The sequence below is a fragment of the Ochlerotatus camptorhynchus genome, unplaced genomic scaffold, assembly GCF_037179485.1.
Source record: "Ochlerotatus camptorhynchus isolate MF236.1 unplaced genomic scaffold, CSIRO-AGI_Acam_v1.1 ptg000577l, whole genome shotgun sequence".
NCBI lineage: Eukaryota > Metazoa > Arthropoda > Insecta > Diptera > Culicidae > Ochlerotatus > Ochlerotatus camptorhynchus.
The window spans coordinates 3,807,265-3,829,890 of record NW_027041058.1 but is presented as its reverse complement, the minus strand read 5'-3'; the positions used below and the strand labels follow the sequence as shown (position 1 = coordinate 3,829,890).

The following is a 22,626-nucleotide window of genomic DNA, read 5'->3' as shown; positions in this document are numbered from 1 at the left end:
GGCTAAACTATCAATCTCTGCGCGAAGTATCTTAGCTCCAAATACAGCTTGATCCATGATGATTTTTCAGCGGTTCGATACTCAGCAATGCAAAACGATGCGCATAAGGCGGTAGGTTGACTGGGTCTCGCCAATGTAGACTTCGCAGTGCAGCCCGGACAAATTTACATTGCACAGATTCGATCCTGAAGATCCACACAGCTTCATACGGTCACCAAACAACCGATGCAAATTCTAGTATTGATCTAGCTAGAGAGCAATATGTGGATCATTGAAGTCTTTCGCGATTTTTACAATTAATTCTAGTTGGCGGTGGCTTTGCCAACAACCGCTGAATAATGCATCTTGAACGTGAGTTGGTGATCCAGCAACACTACAAGATGCTTCACTTTATCAACGCGCTCAAGTTCCTGTCCATCGATCGTGTAGTTGTACAGAATAGGCTTTATGCGCCGCCGATACGAGATGATGCAACACTTAGATACACTCACATTGAGGAAGCTGGAGTTGCACCAATGAGCTAATCGATCCAGTAACTCTTGAAGTTGCCTGCAATCGGTTTTTTTCGTACCAGGGTAAACATCGGCTTCGGCACTACCTTAACCTATTATCGTCTATCTCCCTGACGATAGTCCTATACCGTTCGAAAAATTCATTTAAATTTCTGCGAGATATAGCGCACATACAATTAATGCTAGATTTGGCATAAATTTACGCGATATTTCATGTAAATTTAAGCGCAATATCGCATAAATAAGCAATATTGTATGCAAGCTTGAAAACGATTTCGATGTTTATGCCAAGCAGGCATGGAAAATCATTTGCATTCATTTCGTGCATTCATTTACATTCATTTGCCTCTAACTTTTTTTTTCAACAGCATTCCGCAAAATGATGTGTAGAGCTTTTGTAGGTTTTGTTATTAACTACAAATTTCGTTAACAAGTCAAATCTGTATCTCTTATGCATGACGAACCAGAGCAAATAGAAGCCACTACTGTTTTTCAGTGAATGTCTTTTACATTCACTGAAAAACAGTAACAAGTTCTGTCCGCTCTAGTTCGTGATGCATAAGAGATACAGATTTGAGTTATGAGCAAAAGTTGTAGCTAATAACAAAACCTACAAAAGCTCTATACATCATTTTGCGGAATGCTGTTGAAAAAAAGTTAGAGGCAAATGAATGTAAATGAATGCACGAAATGAATGCAAATGATTTTCCATGCCTGATGCCAAGTATAGCTCAAAATTAAACAAAGGGAGATTTTACGCGATAGTTAAAATTCAAATTTTTTTCTGTGTAGAGCACTAAAATTTCATTAATAGATGCTCTGAAACACAATGTATCCACATGTCAAAATTGAGCTCTCAAGAACTTTGTTTTCCCCCCTGACGATAATAGAATAAGGTATCGTCGAAGCCGTCATTTACCCTACCAGATAAATTTTCAAATCGTCCGCATAAATGGTCAGTCCCCCATTTACTAAAAGGATCGTCACGGCATTGAAAAATAATACGAATAACAATGGACCGAGGTTTGTACCTTGAGGCACACCAGAGCACGGAGTAAACGGAGCAGACACTGTTGATCCGATTTTAACAAAGAGTTCTTCTTCTTCGTCTTCGCATTTCAAGCTTATTGCATATTAGCTTATTGCGTGCTCTCAAATTAGTGTTCTAGATGCATTTCCATAGTTATTAATTGAGAGCTTTCGATGCCTGTACCATTTTTGCATTGGTATAATTGTGTGGTAAGTCCAATCATACTTCTATGCCCAGGGAAGTCGGGAAATTTTCCAACTCGAAAAATTCCTAGACCGGACCGGGAATTGAACCCAGCCACCTCCAGCATGGTCTTGCTTTGTAGCTGAACCTTTACCGACTGAGCTAAGGGAGGCCTCAATTAATTAACAAAGAGTTGCCTGTTGCTTAAGTACGAACGAAGCCAATACTCTGCTGGAAACGCCTAGTCGAAGTCTCTTGACTGAGCTTCATCGTCCACCGTGTCGGTGCAAGAAGACGCAAATTCACACAGATTTCTTTCCACGGATCGTTTGGAGGTAGAATCCGTGTTGAGAGGCACTGATGTAGTTCCAACATGAGCTGAACAGTACTTCATTAACGATGATTTCGAGGCACTTAGATTCAGCTGACAAGGAAGTTATCCCACGGTAGTTAGAAATATCTGTCTTATCGTCTTCCTTGTCCACTGGAAGCATATGGAAGGTCTTCCAAGCAGAAGGAAACCATTGTTTCCTGCTGCAATGATTGGTTGAAAATTGCTTGGAGAGGAGTAACCAAAAGCGCACTACACTTTTTGAATACACACGAAAGAATGCCATCCGCGCCAGGTTGATAAGACTGCTTGAGATTCTGTAGAGCTGATTCACCCGTCGCTGTGTTGATGTTGAATACATCAAGATCCACAGCGTCTCTTGGTACCAGATCAACAGCTACAACTATCTCTTCCACAGTTCGCATACGATTGTATCCACGATAGATGCGACTAGCTTCGTCAAACTGGTGCTTTAGATACAAACATCGTTGACAACAATATCGCTGCAATAACTTCGACGCAGGGTGCGAAGATGCGCATTGGACCAAGGAGGATTCCTCGGGGGCCTTTTTAGCGCGGTACAGTTTGAATAGAATACGATTGAAGGATTGAAGGAGCTGACAGTGCTATCGTCGTCATGGCTTTGGTATACTTAAGACCAATTAACTTGCGACAGCAGTTCATTCAAGTTATCATAATCCCCTCGACGAAAGTCAGGCTCAGAAAGGTCAATTTCTTCATGAAACGATACAGGAGGCACACAAACCACAGAGAAAGAGAGAGCTGGATGATGGCGATCGATTGGCACAACTTCTTCAGATGCTAATGTTACGGTAGTCATATTTGAATCGTTTGAAAATATGAGATGTAGTACTCGGTCAGAACAATTTCGAAATAAATTGCGCTGCCTCAATCTAATAAATGCCATACTAGGGGAAATGGCTCTAATGTTGGCCTATGGATCTAAGATTTGGCCCATCGTTCAAAATCTGCCATTTATCAATTTTATCTAGAAGAACGCGTTATTGGGACGGTACTAATGGATATTTTGGTCGCTATTGAAAATTTAGTCGATTGCAGAATTTATGTATTGGCCCACATTAGGGGCATTTGGGCCGATATTACATCCATTTCCCCTATCAAGACGAATTTAACTGGCCATTGAAGTCTGTGACAGTATCGGATCAGCGAAGGCGTATCTACTGCTCGAACTTTTCCGGAACGGACGAGGTTGATTGAAATCCCCGAACAAAAAAGCTCATCCATATTGAAATGCTGTCTGTTTGCTTCAAAGATGGCATCTAAATGAAGCTGCGCAAAATTCTGGTCCTGATTTTTATCTGGCGGCATGTACACTGCCGGTGGAAGCATAACTGTCCCATGTGACATTTCGATTTTTTTTTGGGATTATGATGCTTAAAGGGATAAATCAATGCATTATTTTGAAATATTATATTCAAACATGCTGTTTATTCTAGAAAAAAAAAAAAATGTGAAGTCATTTTGTCCCTCGATAACGTCGTAAGCACATTAACACTTTTTTAAGGAAAATTTGAGTTATCATTCTGAGTTCTGTTACTATTTACAAACAAATAAATTAAAAAATGTATTAATCAACTTGCAACACCTTACCCTATTTTTACCTTTTCGTGACACATATCATTATTTGGTATTGAAAAACTATCGAGTAAAATGATGAGATTTATTTTAAAAATAAAAGAAATGCATACAACGGTTAACCTTAAATAACTATCATTCCGATGCATGATGTTTCGTCTTCTCCAATAACAGGTACGACATCTGCCAACAGAGGAGACCTTTGCCAGAGTACGTTACCTTCAGTAGAGAACGTTTCCTTTTCGATCAGCTGGAGTTGTTTCTTGGAAAACAGTCTGCAGTATTTAAGGTCCTCACTGTTGATGTTGCTTGCGTATCCTAGCTCATAACTTCCTTTTTGAAAAACCAATTTTCTCATGATGTCCACGATGGCTTGAATTAGTTCAACGTGTACTGCGAGACATTAAACTTGGCTTGGAACGACACGTTCGAGACGCATTTTTTTCAACCGCTGCGTGAAATGAATGAGCGGCCATAAAAGTATGGCCTGATTCAAAAAACTTGAACAGTATTTGCTCAGCTTGAATTTCCGTACTGTTTATCAGAAGGATGATGTGTTGAAACAAATTCCAATTCTTGTTTTGGGATGAGAAACTGTCCAACTAAAATGTAAGTTTGTTAAGGTGAGCATGCTTATTAATTAAGGGGGTATTCCCAATCTTTTGCCTTTTTTCGGCCTGTTTTTCAATTATTTTTTTTCAAGGAAAATGAATAGTAATGCGCCTAACTCTTTGGGATTCTTGTTTATTGAATATTAAAGTTAACAAATAAATTTTTTTCGACATAAAAAAGACATTATTGACGTCACAAAATGGCGGCAAACAGACCCCTGTTCGCCGCAAACGCCTGGACGGGCGAAGACTTTTCTCTGGAACGGCTTCATCTGAAACAGATTTCATGATGAAATTAATAATCTGCATAAGATTCTCCCGTTGGCAGCAAAAAATCTTGCAAATTAACAAAATGGCGGCCATATGAAAAAACAGGCGATTTTTAGCCCGCTTTTTTGCAGCTTTAAGGTGCTTCAAACAATGTTAAATGTTAATATTTTTGGCTGAAAGTGGGAGAAGCTCCAAAGAATTTAATAAGGAACCAAATGCGCAAAGATTCAAGTCAATATCTCTTATAGTTTCTGAGAAAAATCTTCGCCCGATAAAAAAATGTGGTTTCGAGAAAAACGCGTTTAAAGTTTTGACTTTAGTTAAAATCATTTGGGGGTTCTTACCATTAGTCAGCTATGCCTGGACACCGAATTCGCTGATCGGAAAACGGCTTGGGGGGATGAAAGTATATAGTCTAAAGTACAAAAAAACGTGAAAAAAAAAAAATTTGATTTTTTGAAAAAAAAAAAGATCGGGAATACCCCCTTAATCTGAAAAAAAAAAACAACTAAGAATGTCATTGGCAGTGCGACCACTGATCGACTCGAGCCTAATACATGCAGACACTGGAAATGATCGTGCGTATGCGCCAACAGGAGCAAACTAGGGGCATGCCACTCTAAACTTTGTATTTTTCCTAATATACATATAAAAATCTTAGTGATATCTAAGATACCCAAAAATACTTAAAAATACTCAAGAAATATCTAGCGTTAGTTTATTTGCTTGGTTTCTATGTCAATTTAATTTGCTTGTTTATCCAATGTCAGGCGTTTTGTGTGGATATTGGTTAATTTGTTAAGCAATTAGCATTCATTTGATTAGGAGCGTGATTAGGTGTCCCGGACCATTTTCGGTGTAATCTGTTCACCATGTACCAGAAAGAATTAATTCTGATAGGCATTGGAACCTTTTGTTGTTACTCGTTCGAGTTCCATCATTTGTATAACCAATCTAATAGTGAGTTTTGTGTTGTTCTTTTTCCGCTCGGTTCTTGGCTGTGTGACTATGACAATGCCTGATAAGAACATAATTGGATGTACGAAACCATGTGACCATACTATCACCCATATTCTCGCTTACGTCCGGATAGCATTTTAAACGAGAATATGGGGGGTATTGCGGAAACGCAGATCTCTTAGCTTTCCACCTTCCAAACGCAAAACATGCTTATTACAGTAGATAATAAACCATAAAGGCCATTGGACACAGTATAAGCAACATAGTCAGAATTAATTAAATGAACGGATTTAGTTTTCTTTATTTTCCTACGTATAATTTAAACAAGTAAAACGTTGAGTTCAATGTGATTTAATAATAACATTATTTTTTCAAACAAATCAATATAGTAGTTTATTCAAAAGGAGAGTCAAAAGGGCCAAAAGCTTCCGGTCAGAAACGAATCACGATCATTCCCATTCAACACCCGGTAGATCGACAAACTTTTCTTCCTGCATTTGCTCAGGCCTACAACACGTTTTCACGGCTTCAGATCCTCGATACTGCAAAAACAAAATCGTAGTCAGATGATTCGCTGCTAGGTAGGTCAACGGCAATTAACATGTTTAGAAATAAGGTGAAGTCCGTCCTGAGCGAAGTTTCACGCGCAAGGCGAGATTTTGCGAAGGTACGAGTGGGAGAGAGAGAGAAAGAAAAGTACTAGTTGTCTCTCTCATGCCATCGCAAATTTTACTCCGGTCTGCTAATGCACGCTCATATCTGAATATACCAATACTCATCATCGCAGGATCTTTGTGCACCGAAAGGGTATATGTGAGCCAATACACACTTTGAGTTCAGTCGATCGGTAAACACCGTTAAACTTGTACTGAAAACATCATTCTTTGTAAGTAGTCCTTGAAGCTTTTTTACATGCTGAATCGCTGAAAAATATAAATTAAATAATACTAATTTATACTCATAATAAAAATACTTAACACTCCTATTTTTATAAATACAAGACGACCGACAACAACAAGTCAACAACAAACACATGCACTAGCAACCGGTCATTAAAAAATAAGTGTTACTTCGATGGAAATTCATAGCAATGGTATAAAATACTTAAAAATACTTAAGAATACTTACGCGGGATTTACAAATATTTTATTGATATTAGATATGAAGTTTAGAGTGGGATGCCCCTAGGGAGCAAATGTCTCGTTAAATGCTAATAGCTATCACTATCACTGGAACCACCGTACTGCTTTAAATACTCTATGGCAGACGTTTCGGGCCCACATTTAAATCAGTGTCAACATTTCAAAGGGGCGTAATTGCTTTTGTAAAAAAATTGCTTTAGCCGTCGATATCTCGCAAATAAATGCTCACCCCTCCAAATTAACAATGCTAGATGAAACATTCCTTAGCCTGTGTCTCTGTGGTATCATTAATTTTAATGAGTGAGCTTTTTTAGCCGCGAGAAATCGACGGCTAAATCCATTGTTTACAAACGCAATTACGCCCCTTTGAAATATTGGCACTGAAATCAACAATTTAAAGAAAAAACTCCAACCGTCACCCACGAAGCGTTAAACATAATAACAGCAGCAACTGAGAAGTTGTTCACAGTGGGACAGAAATGCGTACATTTTTCAACACGTCAGAGAAATTCGCGGCATAACTTTCACAAAAGATTTTTTAATGGAAAAATTTATTTTTTGCAAAATTTTGACTAACTTTCTATATTCCATATTACGTCAGTTTTTCGAAGTAGAACCAAATTTTTCCGTGAAATTTTACGATAGCAGCAAAACGTCTGTTCAAACTTTAACTACAGTTATCTCATTTTTGTGTTTTGTAACATGGGACAGTTATGCTTCCACCGGCAGTACAGTGCACCAACAAACAGAGGCAGTGGTTTGACAGCGACTTTCACCCGCAGCTGCTCAATGTTGCTTGTAGGCTGGACAACTGGAGACGCGTACTTTCGCTTCACGGCTATTAGTACGTCATGTTGACGCTAGCTGTTGAAGGCGCAACGTAGTCGTTGTTGAATATCTGGCAAGATTTAATACGATCGTCCAGCCAAGTCTCTGTGCATTAGACTGATGCAAAATTTGACTTTTTCGCTCCACAATACTTAAACGATTCCAAATCGGATCCTGACTAACCTCTCAAAATTTGAACCCATTTGGTGAGAAACTGAGATGGCACAAACCATTTGAAGTTTGTATGGGAATTACTATGGTAAAACCAAGATTTTTGTTCATGTATATCTAATAATTCACCATATCGGTCTGCTTTAAAAGCTTTCAACTGTACTTGTAGGAAATTTTCCCAGCTAGAACTTTGCTGAAGATCACTTTTTGATTAAATGCAAGGATCGAAAGTTATCAATGGTTCAATGCGCTGATGTCTAATGATCATGCTCAATCAACTGCTCAGCAGGCAACATTGGTGTTTCTGGGGCGTTGAATAGGACACAAAAATCATGGCTACTATGTCACACTGCAAAATACAGTGTTGCCTACAGAGCAGCTGCTTGATCATGTCATAAGTTTACCAATCTCTTAAATAATTAATAACATTTTCCTGTCTCGTTTTTCATAGAAACGATCTTCAGCAAAGTTGTAGCTGAGAAAATTTTCATTAATAATGGCTATCAAACTGTTTCGCTGCTCAATATGGAAAAAGACTAGAAGGCAATGAACAAAAAGTTGAGATTTCCCATATTAATTTGCATTTAAACTTCAAATGGTTTGTGCGAAGTCTGTTTCTAACCAAATGAGTTGTAACTTTGGGAGGCTAATCAGGACCCGATTTGAAACCATTTAAGCACTGTGGAGCGAAAAAGTCAAATTTTGCATCAGTCTACTGTGCATACGTACACGTCGTTTTTAAACCAATTCAGCGGTTGCAAGAAAAGCTTGAACAATTTTGGTCCTGAGGCCACTAACATTTTGATAGTACAGCAGATCTGAGCTACGATATATCGGCGACGTTGGGTGAGGTGAGACCAGAAGATGCACCATTCCGCTCAGGTAAACTGCAACGAGAATATATGTCAGGCAGAGTAAGGTTTCGATATGAAGAATACTTGCCTAGTAACACAGGCTGAAAGATCCCTTCACCGATTTCAACCGCAGGATCAGGACGGCTCCGATGGCTGGAAACAGCATCAAACACGACTGTGCCGAGTGGCAGACTTAACTTTCTTTTTTAAAGATTCTTGTACATACAAAATTTTTCTAGATTTAGAAAATAAATTCTACTGTTGAATCATATATTTTGGGAAGCGTTTTGGGATGAATGCTGACGTGTTTCTATATGTTCTAATAATAAAAAAAGAACTTCCAGTTCATACAAAAAAAAAATGTTAAAAGCATGGAAGTTCGCCTGGGATTGTCACGAGTTACATTACAAAACGTGAAACGTCACTATTAGACCTACTAACAAGATTTTATTCGGTGTTGGGTGTCAGTATATATTCTGAAGGCTTTTTGATCAGGAATAAGGTTGGATGTGTCTGTTTGCAAAATAATTAGCGATATGAACGATGACAGCGCAAATCTACTAATCGCGACTTGCTCCATCGAAGGACCAAATCGATGCAGGTTCAGTCGGAAAATTGAACGAAAGCCTAGTGTTGTTGTGTTTGGGCGCGTGGTGTCTCATCTCGCTCTGTGTGTGCGTGTGGGTGCCTCCTTTCTGTGTGTTGTATATTTATCATCCTCCCTCCAACCACCACCCATCATCATCTTCACACTTTGTTCTGTTAGATGTTGTTCGCCGCCGCACCGCGTCAGTGCGTTTCGCCGGTTGGTGGAAAACTCATCGCTCGTTGTGGTGGTGACTAGATAGGCTGTCGCACACAGGCCCTCTTTTCCGCTGCTAGTGTAAATAGATTTTTCGCTGACGGTTCGTGCTACAATGTTGTAAATTATGCTTCCGTTTTGTTTCTCTTCTGTACTCCTTCCCCGGTGTTTGTTCCCTTCATGTGCTGTGGACGATCATCATCGACGTAATCATCCATTCTCGGGCCCGGGCTTGTTCTTCTGTGTCTGTCTGTCTGTCTGTCTGTCTCTCTGTTGTTCCTTCTGCTCCTTCTGGTGTACCTACCTTCTATTGCCTTCTGGTTGGTCGTTGACGTCTCGCTAACAAGAAACTGTGTGGTGTAGCACTCTCTTATCAGGAGCCATTAATTAAATTTTCATTTTTTTCTTTTTCGTTTTTCTTCTATTTTGTACTTCTTTGCAGAAAAAAATCTTGATTGCCGTGTGCGTTGCGATAACACTCATCATTTTAATAGTCTTTCTAGCAATCTACTTATCATAAGAAAATATTACTACCAAAAAAAAAACCAACAATAATACTACACGTGTATCGGACGAACAATTTCTAAAACAAAAATGCCCCCTTGAAAAATGCTCCTTTCTTCTTGCGGTATGTGCGCATTTTTTTAGATCACAGTGATGTGTGTAGTTCGAGGGGGTGATTTTCAGCTACGCGCACAATTTGTTATTGAGTTTGGTTCAGTTTTAATCTCCTTATAGATTACAAAAAAAAATATAGATGTCAGCTCCACCATCTATCGGGGCACATCAGATTGATATAGAATCGGGAATTCCAAGCGAACAATAGTTGGTCCCCACTGTAGATGTTTATATGACAATTAAGGAACACCTTCCACTATTTAGTATCTTGTTTATCGATTGTGTTGTTTCGTTTTAGTTGTAAATATAGTAAGAAAGAAACCTCTAGTTGTACTAGCAGTGTAAGCAGTCCACGCGAACAACAGTAGATATTTTCCGCCAAAACTTAGGTAGGATCGAGGAGAAATTGAATAGCATAGTTTTGTTAGATTTGGACATTCCTCGCACTAGTCAGCCGAACCAGTTATTAGAATGGGGCACGAAACAGGATTAGGTACTGTTTGTGTTAGTAAGTTAGATAGTAGGATTCGAGGCGAAGATCTTTAACTATTGAGCTCCACGCGGGAGCCAAGCCGGACTTCTACAACACGGACATGTTGATTGTGTTCAATAGTTTTCTCCTCCCGTGTTATCGCCGTCGTTAAAATATCAGTGTATTTGCAGGAACATTATGAGGCAAGATACCGTTACCGAACGAAGTGTAGGATTGTAGGAAGCTATGTAGGTGTTCTATTATGGAATAAGTATTATTATACTGAATGTACTAATTGTATAAAGTGGGCTTAAAGTTTGGTATCAATTAAAGAGTTTTATTTATTTGAAATGTTCATGCGTATTCATGGTTTTTGGCATACATGTTTTAAGTGACATGCATCGAAATCCTTCCGTTGTCGCTGGTAAGCAAATGTAATCTTCTGCATCAGATTCAATCATATCTCTAGAAGATCCAAGTCTCGCAATGCAAAGCATAGATCTTCTATTAGGTCTCCATGTTTTTCATGGGCCTCAGATAGCCTAGTCGGTAAAAAGGCACGTTTTTACGAAGCCGAAGGTGGGTTCGATTTCCGGTCCGGTCGAGGAAATCTTTCGGGCTGGTTATTTTCTCGACTTCCCTGGGCATAGAATATCATTGTGCTTGTCTCACACAATATACAAATTCATGCATTGTTTGGAATAGAAAGCTCTAAATTAATAACTGTGAAAGTGCATCTAGGACACTAAGTTGAGCGGAGATGAACCAACGTCTGACTGAAAATCTCCTTAATAAAGACAAACAACAAACCAACCAACCACTAAGTTGAGAGCCGGCAAAACGGCAATATCACAAGAACGAGTGAAGAAGATATCGTAAAATGGACAAAATTGGACACAAAATCACGTGCTTACTTATAAAAGCATATGTTTTATTTGAAAAAGCTCATCGTTCGACATTTTGGACTTAGAGCCCTCGCGCCACCTCTAAATGTCGTTCTCCTTCTGAGACCTCAACAACTGACTAGAGATGAACTAGTCTAAGGCTAAAAATCTCTTTAATAAAGCATTAAAAAAAAAAAACCTCTAAATGTCAACGCTCAATTTTTGACATGTTACATAATTAGTCCCAATAATCACACAGGAAAACATGCCCCGAACGATTACAAAAATAAACGCTCCCTAATGCCACGCGATAGATTTCTTCGTACAAGTAGTGAGTTCAGGCCGGTGAGCTGTATGCAATGATGTGGATTGCTCCACGGTAGACTACGAAGAGCGACCGGACAATGTTTCGCTGAACTGACACTGTTAAGGTGCAATTTTCCTAGATCCTCAATTTGTGTTTCAACAAGGCTCCTTCGTGGTGGTGGTCGACCATTGACAGGGGTTTTCAACCTTGTAACACCATTTAAGCGAAAATCTCCAGTTGGAGTCGAAGAAATCATGCAACTTCGATGCTCCTAAAAATAAATCCTAGAACCTTCCGGAGAAAAGTTCACGTTCTTAAAATACAGCAGGACGAAAAGGGATCCGAGATGTTCGAAATAATTCACCAGTTGTACAATCACCTATCCTCGGTGCGCTTTGTCATCAAGCTTAGCTTGGCCAATGGATGTACATGGGTAACATTGCCAATTTCGTGAAAGGACTGGATGCGGGTCCGGTGCAGATGGAAGCAACTTATCGGATTGCGGAGGATTGGTCAGCGAACCGGGAATTTTAAAAGTAACTGGGAAAATCCCGGGAATCTGACGAGAGAACCGGGGAAAACACATAAACTTTACCATACGGGGGTTCAAACTCTCCCCAGAGTCATGAGGAAAATATAATTATATATATACATAATGCGTGGGTCAATTTCAGCTATTTTGGGTATGGAATTTTCGCTCAATCCTTTTGTATGAAATATTTTGTTAAAGCATTGATTTGTTCAATGATCATTTTCTGTAGTAGTTAGACATTTCAATTGGCATAGTACAATAGAAAACAGCAGGCGTTTTTAAAAATAAAAAAGCTCATTTGAATATTTTTTTTTTTAATTTGACATTCTAATGACGGCTTATACACATGTTTGGTGATCTCCGTTGAGCTATGCACATTGAAATGTCCAACTAGGTCTACAATTTATAACTCTGAATAAATTTGTCCGTCCATTTCTGTCTTAATTTGAGCAAATGGCGTTTTTATACACCACTAGTTTGAAATATTTTAGAAAATACGTTTATCAAAATTTATAATAATTGGGAAAATTTTAGCATTTTTATAAAGTACTACGTATTAAGGTCACACTTCTGAGCTAAACACGATAAAAAATTGTGATAATTATTTTCTTGAGTGAATTTTGTGAAAGCCGATATCTTATTTTCTGTAAAATGCACAACTTTGCCCAAGAAACCATCCATGTAGGACGCTTCATTCAAAAGACAGATTTCAGCGCATCCTATGCGGCTGGAATTCAAACTAATCAGAAATCAACAAAAGCTGGCTCTTTGTAAACTAAACAACTTTGTCGAAGACTGCCAATCTGTAGGGTGCATACCCACGGCGCTAGAGGTTTTGACCACACTACTTGAATCGTTGTCCCACTGTGCGGCACCAGCCACGTCACGGAGATGAAAAAAAAATGTAGAGGGGCTTGGGTTCCAACCCACGATCTTCTGCTCAGTAAGCAAAAACGGTCGCTCTGAGGACACCGTGCCCCTTACTTGTGATGCTACCACAGACGATCGTTCTAGCCCGGGTAAAAGAAGATATTCAAATGAAATGACGTTCCCGAAAGCAGTTAACAATGTTTTCCTAACCGAATCAATCGTACGTCATATTTTTCTAAACATATTACTTTTTCCTTATCGTTCCGTCCGAGTTCATTAGTAACGATTTCCAAATATTATAAATTAAGAATGTGGTTCACTTCCCGAATTTCCATATGTTTCTGAAAAGACGCAACAGTAATACTAACCGGTGGAAACTAACGATTTTAAATTGGCTCACTACTTGACTAGCCTATTGGTCTCAAGCAAATCGATTAACGTACCCCATTATAGTCGAAATTCTAGTACTACACTATGCAAGTTTTGATTCGCTATGAAAGTTTGACAGATAAAATGAGGGGTTCGTGGATTTTTCTATGTTTTGAGGGGTGCATCGATTAGTTGAGCACGTTTCTTCGGGACCTTATAGTCTTAGAGTTACCTTTATGGTAATACCCTCTTCCGGTGAGAAAGGTGACTAAAACCATTCGTGGCATTATTATTTAAGCATATAATCTATTCATAAGTTTAGTAAAATAAAAGGTGTGGCATACAGTATTAGCTTTGTCGTGCATTTTACTAGCCTACTCTGAGGTCATGACATTATACTACGTTCAGACTATAGTTGATATCAATAACGTAATGTAATGTGATATCAAGAAAGCCTATATTACGTGATAAATATCAGTTATAGTCTGAATGTACTATTAGCTTAAATGTGAACCAAACAAATAAAAGAAAAGGCAGATTATATCTGCCATCCCTCTTAAAAATACCACATTGTCAACTGACAGGAAGCAAACTTTCAACACACTTAGAATCGTTAACCTAAATTTGGGTAATCAGAATAAGTAAACGGTAAGAAAAAAACACTCAAAATTAAGTTTAAAAAAGCTCAACTCATCTATTGAGTAGTAATAGATGAACTCAAATTAAAGTTCATTTTCTGGTAATCATTGTTAAGCTCAAATCGTAATATTTTTCACTATCGATTGATATACTACTTTAAATTGTTGTAAATTGTGTTGCATAAAAGAAATAAGAAGAATATATCGAATTATTTTTCAATATATTTCATTTAAGTAATACACGCTGCGACTCAAAGTTGAAAAGAATTCAATGTCCAGTGAAAAGAACTCTACCATCATGTTTTCACCGTTGGGAACTTTTAACTTATTTTTGGATGAAAGTCATAGCAACCTGCGCTGCTGTCGATGCTGTCATTGTTGTGTGCTCCAATATTGCATTCGACTGATCGTTAGGTAATTTTCACTCAGTGGATTATTTGTCAGGATTACTCAAAATTTAGTTATCTTCATTAGTTTAATTTTACCTAGCCCCACGGAAGCCACAAGTTGAGTGAAAGTGAACTCAAATTTGGGTACTCTTTTCTTACTGTGCATATTTTACGTCACCAGAACGTTCTCCAGCAACATGTGAAAAGGCATACAAACCAAGCTTGAACAATACATTTAAACGTCGGCTGTTCATGAATTACAACACGCCCACTCAAACTAATATATCATGTGATAGAGCAAATTATATGTCAGATGCTCGTGTCGGGTTGCCATAATAAGTCTATATGTACGAGAAATCATCGTTTAAAGTCATTGTTTACTTTTGGTACCTAGGCCCGTTTCACATGTTGCTCTAGTTACTAGCTTCCTCTATCATACGTCAAAACCATCTTACATGGTTTGAAAAAAGTACCCAACACATTAGTAAATAGTTCCTTAAATTAGGTAACAGCTCATAGTGCAGTGTTGGGTAAAAGCATCCACCCCATTTTACCCAATTTTGAGTATATAGGGGAAATGGCTCTAATGTTGGCTTATGGATCTAAGATTGGGCCCATCACTAAAAATTTACTATTTATGAATTTTATCTAGATGAACGCGTCTTTGGGACGGTACTAGTGGATATTTTCGGTCACTATTGAAAATTTAGTCGATTGCTAAATTTTTGTATGGGCCCAAATTAGGCGCATTTAGGCCGACATTACATCCATTTCCCCTATGAATATACTCAATAATAAGTAAAAAATCGTATAAGGCTAAGACTTGTTTTTTTTTACATTACATATGATATTATGTTTTGCCATAACCTCCAGTTTGAATAAAATTGTAATATAATTTAAAATAGGCAATTTTTCACAGTACATACGATCAAAATTTTACTCAACTGTGAGTTGTTTTTGATAGCCTTGTTGATATTGAGCTGACAACTGCGAAGTGCTCAATTAACAGTGTACTAGTCACCTTTCGTGTCACTAGTGCCGCTAGTGTCGGGAAAAATCGTGCCTTGGTGATAATAGAAGAGTGAACCATATTGTTCATTTATAATATTTGATGACATCCCGACATTCGTTGAGAAAAATATGTCTTCCGAAAATTTGAGTCGAGTCAAAATCAAACTACTTCCACACCATTATCGCTACCGAAATACCCGTTGATGCAAAAATGCGAGCATAAAGATTACATTTGCTTATTGAGTGATGCCGTCCGTCATTATCGTTTCCCTTCCCAACAACAATGGGAATGCCCTTATCATCCTTTCTCATACGATTTATTCAATTCAATCGCCGAACCAATCGATTATTAGCTAATGCCAAATGAAAATGCTCTCCGTGGTGGTCCCCGTACGTGCATCATCGCCGTCCAGGATTCGCTTTTTATCTGCTCCATCATCATCATCATCATCCTCGTCCTCTCACACACTATATCAGTCGATCACCACTGACGACGGCACGATGAGTGGGTGCAGACACCCTTGTTCTGTCATCCAACCGCCCTCCGCCCGCCGTATCGTTTGTCTTTTGTTCCAAAGTGATCCAACCTAAGGAAGCCGCAGGAAGAGCAATATCGATGAGCAACGAGATTCTGTCTCCGGGCGGCCTACTACTGCTGTCAGATAGAGTTTCTGCTAGCAGTAGGCGCGTGCTTTTTCCCCATTTTTTGTCTTCTCTGTCGTTGCATTGTTGTCACCGCGCCGCGTCACGTGGTCCCGTGGGCGTGGGTAGTTTCCCAGCAGCATCAGTGTGGTCAACGAGGGGGAGGTGGGTGTGGGAAAATCACACTTTAAATGATGGTCGCTTTAATCGATATACGGAACGACCGGTAAACGAGGCTTATCTTCTGGTTAGCTCCCGTGGATGTGAGTGGGGGAAAATGGGAACGCCCACCGAGCTGCCTGAATTTGTCACCCAAAGACGCCCACAGTGTAGGATTGAAAGAAAGTGTGCTTTGTGAATGCCTTTTTTTTAGTGTGAGAGCGATAGTGCGATGAGAATGGGAATCTTATTTAGAGCGATGCATGAGTAGTTGCGTTAAATTTGCATGAGCATAATAATTCAACCCTAATATAAGATTATTATACAAGTAGTTGTAGATAGTATAATGAATTCTAATATATTTGAGGTTATATTGATTGTCATGAAGTAGTATCATTGGATGCTAAACACAATTTAGTATTCCGTCAAATCATCCAACGAATGTCGCTTATTGGCACTCATATTTTTCACTCACACAATCACAATAATAAAACATCCACAAACTAGAATGAAAACAGAGACAAATCTCGAAATCGCAGCAAAACATCCTGTACACCACCCACTAGCTCAGTCAAATTCAACCACCAAAACAACAACAAGGACCAAATTGATAAAACCATAGACTCTGTTCGTTTAGCTTCGTTTATTCTCTTTCAAATATCACCTGTCCAGTTTTTTGGAGTATCGTCGTTATATTTGGAACTACTAAATAGATAGGTTTTTACGGGGCACGCCCGCGTTCGATTTTCTTCTCTTTCCCCCACATCCTAATTTTTCTGGATTTTTTGCATGATTTTGTTTTGTTGTTTCGTTATTAACTATCAGTCTTTTAATTGATCTACGTACTTACATCTACTAATTTAAGCTTCTCTCGATTACTAATCGTCTTATCGATGACTACGGTGCGACGATTTTACGTACAGTATTTAAATTTTTCTGATTGAGCTTGATTTGAAACCGACTATTGGATCAAGAGCACTCAGAACGTTGGAAATACAAACCTTGCTTAATTTGTTTGCACCTTTTCATTGATGAGGTCGAGTAACTATTTAGTTTTCTTGTTCCTAAAATGTTGCACGATTTAATTTCATATTTTACTAATCGTGTTACTAGATCTAGTACAGCAGTCTAGTACTACTAACTTTATTTTCGGTTATCAATACATTTTTTTAGTTGTTCTCGATGGTTCCTTCTTCGTTTGAGGATCATCAGTTTTGTTCTCCACCTTATAGCAAATAATCTTCAACACAATTGTTTTTTCATTTTTCTTTTTCGTTTTTTTTCTTCCTATTTTTCGTTTTATTATTCTCTGTCTCACTGTTCAACGTGCGTTTCTCTCCCTTTTCTCGTTGCACACCCTGCAGAAGAAGATCATGATCCTGATATGTCTCACCGTACTGGGTCTCATTGCGGCCTCGTACGTCAGTAGCTACTTTATGTAAATGGTGCCAGCAGCAGCTGCGTCAACAACAAGAGCAACAACAACAACAACAACAACAACAACAACTGCAACCACTACTACTACTACTATTACGACCTGATCAAATCCGGGAGGGAAGAAATTGTTAGACGAAGAATCAATCTGAAACTAAGAATTCTAGTAGACTACGGTGTAAGATCGTAGCAGACAACATCATCATCACTACCAACAACTATCAAAACAGAACAAATCTAGTACTACATCAGCAGCAGTGCTCCCAGCAGAAGCAAAACAAGATATCATCACCAGCAGAATAGTATCATAAATACGCGAGAAAGGTCGTATTACCATTAAGAACAGTGTCTCACTCTCTCACCCTGTCTTGTGCAAGTTGGTTTTAGGAAGAAACGTCGAAGCAAATCTTTCTCAGTTAACCCCTCATTTAAGTTGTTTGTTTTTCGCTTGATCCCGGGAGCTTCGAAGAGAGTCAATGTTAGAGAAGTGTGCCGATGACAACCAGTGAGATGGAGCGTCCTCACACCACTAATCATATAGAATAATCCACCATCACCACTACCGCCACTATGCATTTGTATAAAGAAACACTACACTTTCGAATGAGTATCGCGCTGTCACCAGAACAAACCAATGGACAACAACTAACAACAACAAATGACACCCCCCAATAACAACAACAACAACAACTATTACTACAACACGATTATCTGTGATGGAGCAGAGCAACCGACGTTGCCATTGAATCTCTCCCTGCTATTCACTGCTATCTGTGCACCAATCTCACCAATACCACCAACAAATGAAACTAAAACCATCAGCCCAGCGCAACCACAAACCGAACGGAAAACAACCAAAACCAACAAGTGCACAAGCCCCCCGTCTCCTGTAATCTCTTTGTGCGTGTGTGTGTGTGTGTCTGTCTGTAAATGTCTCCTGTTGCAATTTCACGATACAGTGAACAGACGAAATCATCACCACCATGACAGCAGCAGACAAAAGATCCGATAGAAGTGTCAGAGTAGCGAATGTCCCTCCCTTCACAACCACCACCACCACCACCATCACTACTACTATAACTACTACTCTACTACTACTACTAGTACTACCACTCTTTTTGAGCAAGTCAAAACCCCGTGTAAATTAATCAGGTACATATATAAATATTTATTCAAGTAACAAATGAGAAAATATCGTCACCCATTGATTTAGAGAAGGAGATCGTTTGTTTGTTTTAGTGGATCCCATCTCATGTTTTAGTTAATCGCCGGAAATGAACGGAAAGAAATGTAGGCTTAAGCATCGTGGGTGGGTTGTTAAGTGATGTCCTGAAATGTTACGGTCTGCATTTAAAAAAAAAAAAAAAAACTGAGCGGTGAAGTTTTTTTTTCAGGGGTACTAATTGTAAAAAGCAAATAGGTCAGGGAAATTTTCGGAACGTCTGGAAAATCCATGAAAGTTCAGAAAACAACCAGGAATGTTAAGGTTTGTTGCGAGAACTCCAGGAGGGTCATGCAGTTTGGGGTGATTCATTTAGTATGTTACGCTCATTTAATGCATTCTTTCAGGTGTATGCGTTTTTGACTGCTTAAGTGTTGGTGTGCTAAGATGGGTAGCTTTAATTATAAGTGTAAGAATAATGAGTACATACGTCTCTGAAACGGGATGATTCGATGAAGATAGGTTTTTCTCATCACTTGTCAAGTCGATTACTCTTGATGCTACCAATTTGGCCATTTTCAGAACTTGAGTCCGAGATGCCAGTGGAAGTTCATTTGCTCCGGTACAATGCTTGTTCTGCAGAAAACGAAGCAAATATATAAGTTCAACGTTGCGTCTTTCCGAGATTCGCGTGACCACCGCTTGGAAAAGCCGTTTTCCGGTGTGATTTGTTTGGTCTTTGAGAGTATTGATGAGGAAATGTGCTCTTTCGACTTCAACTGAATCTTTATAAAGGACGTCGGAAACAGCCAAATGAAGGCCATGGTTGTAGCAACCGGTGGAAACTTGTAACGAGGATACAAAAGTATCCCACCTATCCTATATATAATCTGGCATCAATTATTTAAAAAAAAACCGTTATTGGTCACTGAGTTCAGTTGCGGTTGGTAACTTAGGGCAGATCTGTCAAACAGATTAAAAATGGGAGTTTGTTTAGCCCACCGGAAAAAATACGTCCGAGTCCGAGCCGAACCAACGAATGTCCTCGGGTATTGTAGCTCCCTATAGTGTAGAGCCATGATTGTTCCAGATGCGTTCTTGAAAAGCTTTCCAACTACGAAACAGTGAACACGGTGAACATAGGACATAGTAGACCAGTAGTAAGGTGGCAAGTAGGGAAAGTACACGTTGAAAGTATAAGTCAACGAATAAAATTAACGGTTAGACAGTGAGACATACCAGGCAGTTAAAGTGACGTAAAAAACATACACGGAGAGCGATATATATACATATATCAATAGCTACAGGAATACTAGCACCTTCGTTGTTTAATGTACCACCATACTCCAGGTAATAACAATCAGCAAAAAAAAACACATAATATGTAATAGTAACACGCTAAAATTCGCTTGAAGGCCAATCCTTCAAACGAAGGTCCTACCCTTAGGCCGTAAAACCCTACCGTCTACCCTCGGTAGAAAGTTGTGTGTTGCACGTGTCGACTTTCGACGTGCAACCCCACTCGACAGCGCTCTGTCGGCTTAGCTGGTCGAATCCCGTCGTCCACGAGCATAAAACCCCGCCACCTCGTTGTCATCGCGCTAAGTCGGCATATTTAGAAATAAAAGCTCCCCGCTGCGAGCCATCCATCGGCTAACATCAGTCTCGCCATCTTGTGCTATACCACAAATAAAATCAAGTCGAAAAGGTATTTGCTACACCTACCTGTCACCATCATCGCAGACACCAACCAGCATGCAACAACGCGCGCAACAAAACATCACCCAGCAACATTGAGCAGTGACATATTCAGTAAGTGAAGCCCACTAGCTAGGAATCAATAAATAATGTTGAAACGAATTCGTTAATTTAAACTGCATGTCCTTAATAAGCCGCGGAATCTGTGTAGTGCGAGGCTGCATTTGAGACACATTTGGAACAAATAGTTTTTTTTTTCGTTAGTAGATCCCTGTAGGTAATGTGGGGAAAACCATCATAGGAAACCCCGTTTGCCGATGATTTTTGTCTTCTTCCTATTGGTAATTTATTCGTTTGTTGGGTTCAGTGCAATTCTTGCCGCCATTTGTAGGATTTTGATAAACCTGCCCTGAGGTCTCCAGTCGGAACGGGATTCGGTTTCTGAGAACTTGCCCCTTCACGGTAACCTAGTGTTACCTGACGCTTAAGTGAAGGCCGTGATTTTCCTCTTTCGCTAAAACAACTCCCGACCCGTTACAAACTATCGATTTTAAATTGGCTCACACTGGACTAGTCTATTGGTCCCTTTACATCTATAAGTGTACCCCATTCTAGTCAACATTCTAGTACTACACTATGTTTTTTTTTTATTCGCTATGAAAGTTTGACAGATAAAATGAGAGGTTCGTGAATTTTCCTATGTTTCGAGGGGTGCAACGATTAGCTTGGGACCGGAGAGAGTACTAGAGCTGAGCCAAAAAGTTGAGCACGTTTCTTCGGGGCCTTCTGGTCTAAGAGTTACTTCTATGGTTGTAGCAAGTTTGATGCAGGTAATCTGTTAGAAACCAAACCAAACTTTCTCCTGAATCAAATCAACCATAAGTTCAGCAGTGCAAGACCCCTCTATTCGAGCCAATTCAACATTGAAAGTCGTTCCATCTGCACAATGTAAGTTAAGATTCAGATATCTCCTGTTTTTGAGACTAGCTCACTCGTCTAGAGTGAGACTGAAGTTATCAGCACGGCTAGTTGGAATCTGTTCGATAACCTGTTTTCAAATCAAACATGTTGATCTTTGTATTTATCTAAAACAATGTTACTTTTTACCTGCTTTTTGGCATCTTCATAGAAGTTCCGAATCAGATTCATCACGTTTGTCCTACCAGTGGGCAAAGAAAATCCTCTGCTCTGAAGCGATTGGAATTACTTTTCTCGATTCCACCGATCGAGAATCCATCAAAAGCAGCGAGCCTCGCAACTATCTCAGATTGTTCTTTGCATTTTAGCGAAGACTACAAATCAAGAAGACTGGCAACTCTGCCAAAAAATAGGAGACAGTAACGGCAACGCCCCTTCTGAGCAAAAGTGGAACCTGTGTATGATGGTGTGTGTTAATTCACGAGTGCATTCAAACACATAGGTATAAATAAATTAAACGTTTCTTTCTTTGCTTTATGCCGACAACGAGTAAAATTGCAGCTGAAATTGAACCAATGCGTAAGTAAATTTGTTTTGAAAATTAAAACTATGGCAATGATGCCATTCACAATGATGGTGGGACCTTCCTCGATCATTAATTTGCTATCTCAAAATTATCTTCCACTTTTCCTAAGCCATTTAGTGATGCATGTATGGACATTCGTATGGTGCATTAGTAAAATGCATGCCCGTTTCGCATGGCTTTGGCACCTGACCACAGTGGGGGGAGTTAAGTTGTGACGCTCGGCAACTTGGCACAGTACTCGCTGACCATTTGAATGTCACTGGCCAATCCGACACTGTTATTATCATTCTCTGGAAGGGGTCGGTCGATCCCAAGAATTGTTAAAGCATACAGAGGATCTCTATCCGGTGGTTTCATGTTCTGACAACCAAGCATGGGAAAATTCATTCACTCATGCGAGTGTCACAGAATCAAAATAGCCAACATCACCTACAAACAGATTGCCGAACGAGTGTAAATTCTTCCAACCAAGTGACTCTGCAGGTCGACTAAGAACTGATATTAGTAGAAGGAAAGAAGGATAAACTGAAAGGCATCGAACAATTTTTGAATTTTCATCACTTCCGAATGATGGTAGTTCATCCAATGGTGGTGGAAGCTACCAATTCCTTGTAATTGATTGCTTC

General features: G+C 39.3%; 1 protein-coding gene and 1 long non-coding RNA gene across 9 annotated transcripts in view; one reads left to right on the top strand and one right to left on the bottom strand.

The window, feature by feature from the left end:
* Syx1A (Syntaxin 1A) overlaps window positions 1–22,626 on the top strand; it is a 186,194-nt gene that overhangs the window by 142,739 nt on the left and 20,829 nt on the right. For 2 of the 8 annotated variants that reach the window (XM_065236968.1, XM_065236967.1), the window contains exon 8: window positions 17,567–18,196. The exons of 4 other annotated variants lie outside the window; for them this stretch is intronic. In XM_065236968.1, the coding sequence (XP_065093040.1) occupies window positions 17,567–17,644 (78 nt within the window). In that variant the 3' untranslated portion in view covers window positions 17,645–18,196. Of the gene's footprint in view, window positions 1–9,753; window positions 10,765–17,566; window positions 18,197–22,626 lie in introns of those variants that run through there. 2 more of the 8 variants (XM_065236969.1, XM_065236966.1) reach the window with 1 other exon arrangement.
* On the bottom strand, window positions 10,448–12,378 carry LOC135713753 (uncharacterized). The gene is made up of 2 exons (XR_010518764.1): window positions 11,485–12,378; window positions 10,448–11,385 (listed from the first exon to the last, which is right to left on the bottom strand). It is a non-coding gene; the product is annotated as an uncharacterized LOC135713753 (long non-coding RNA).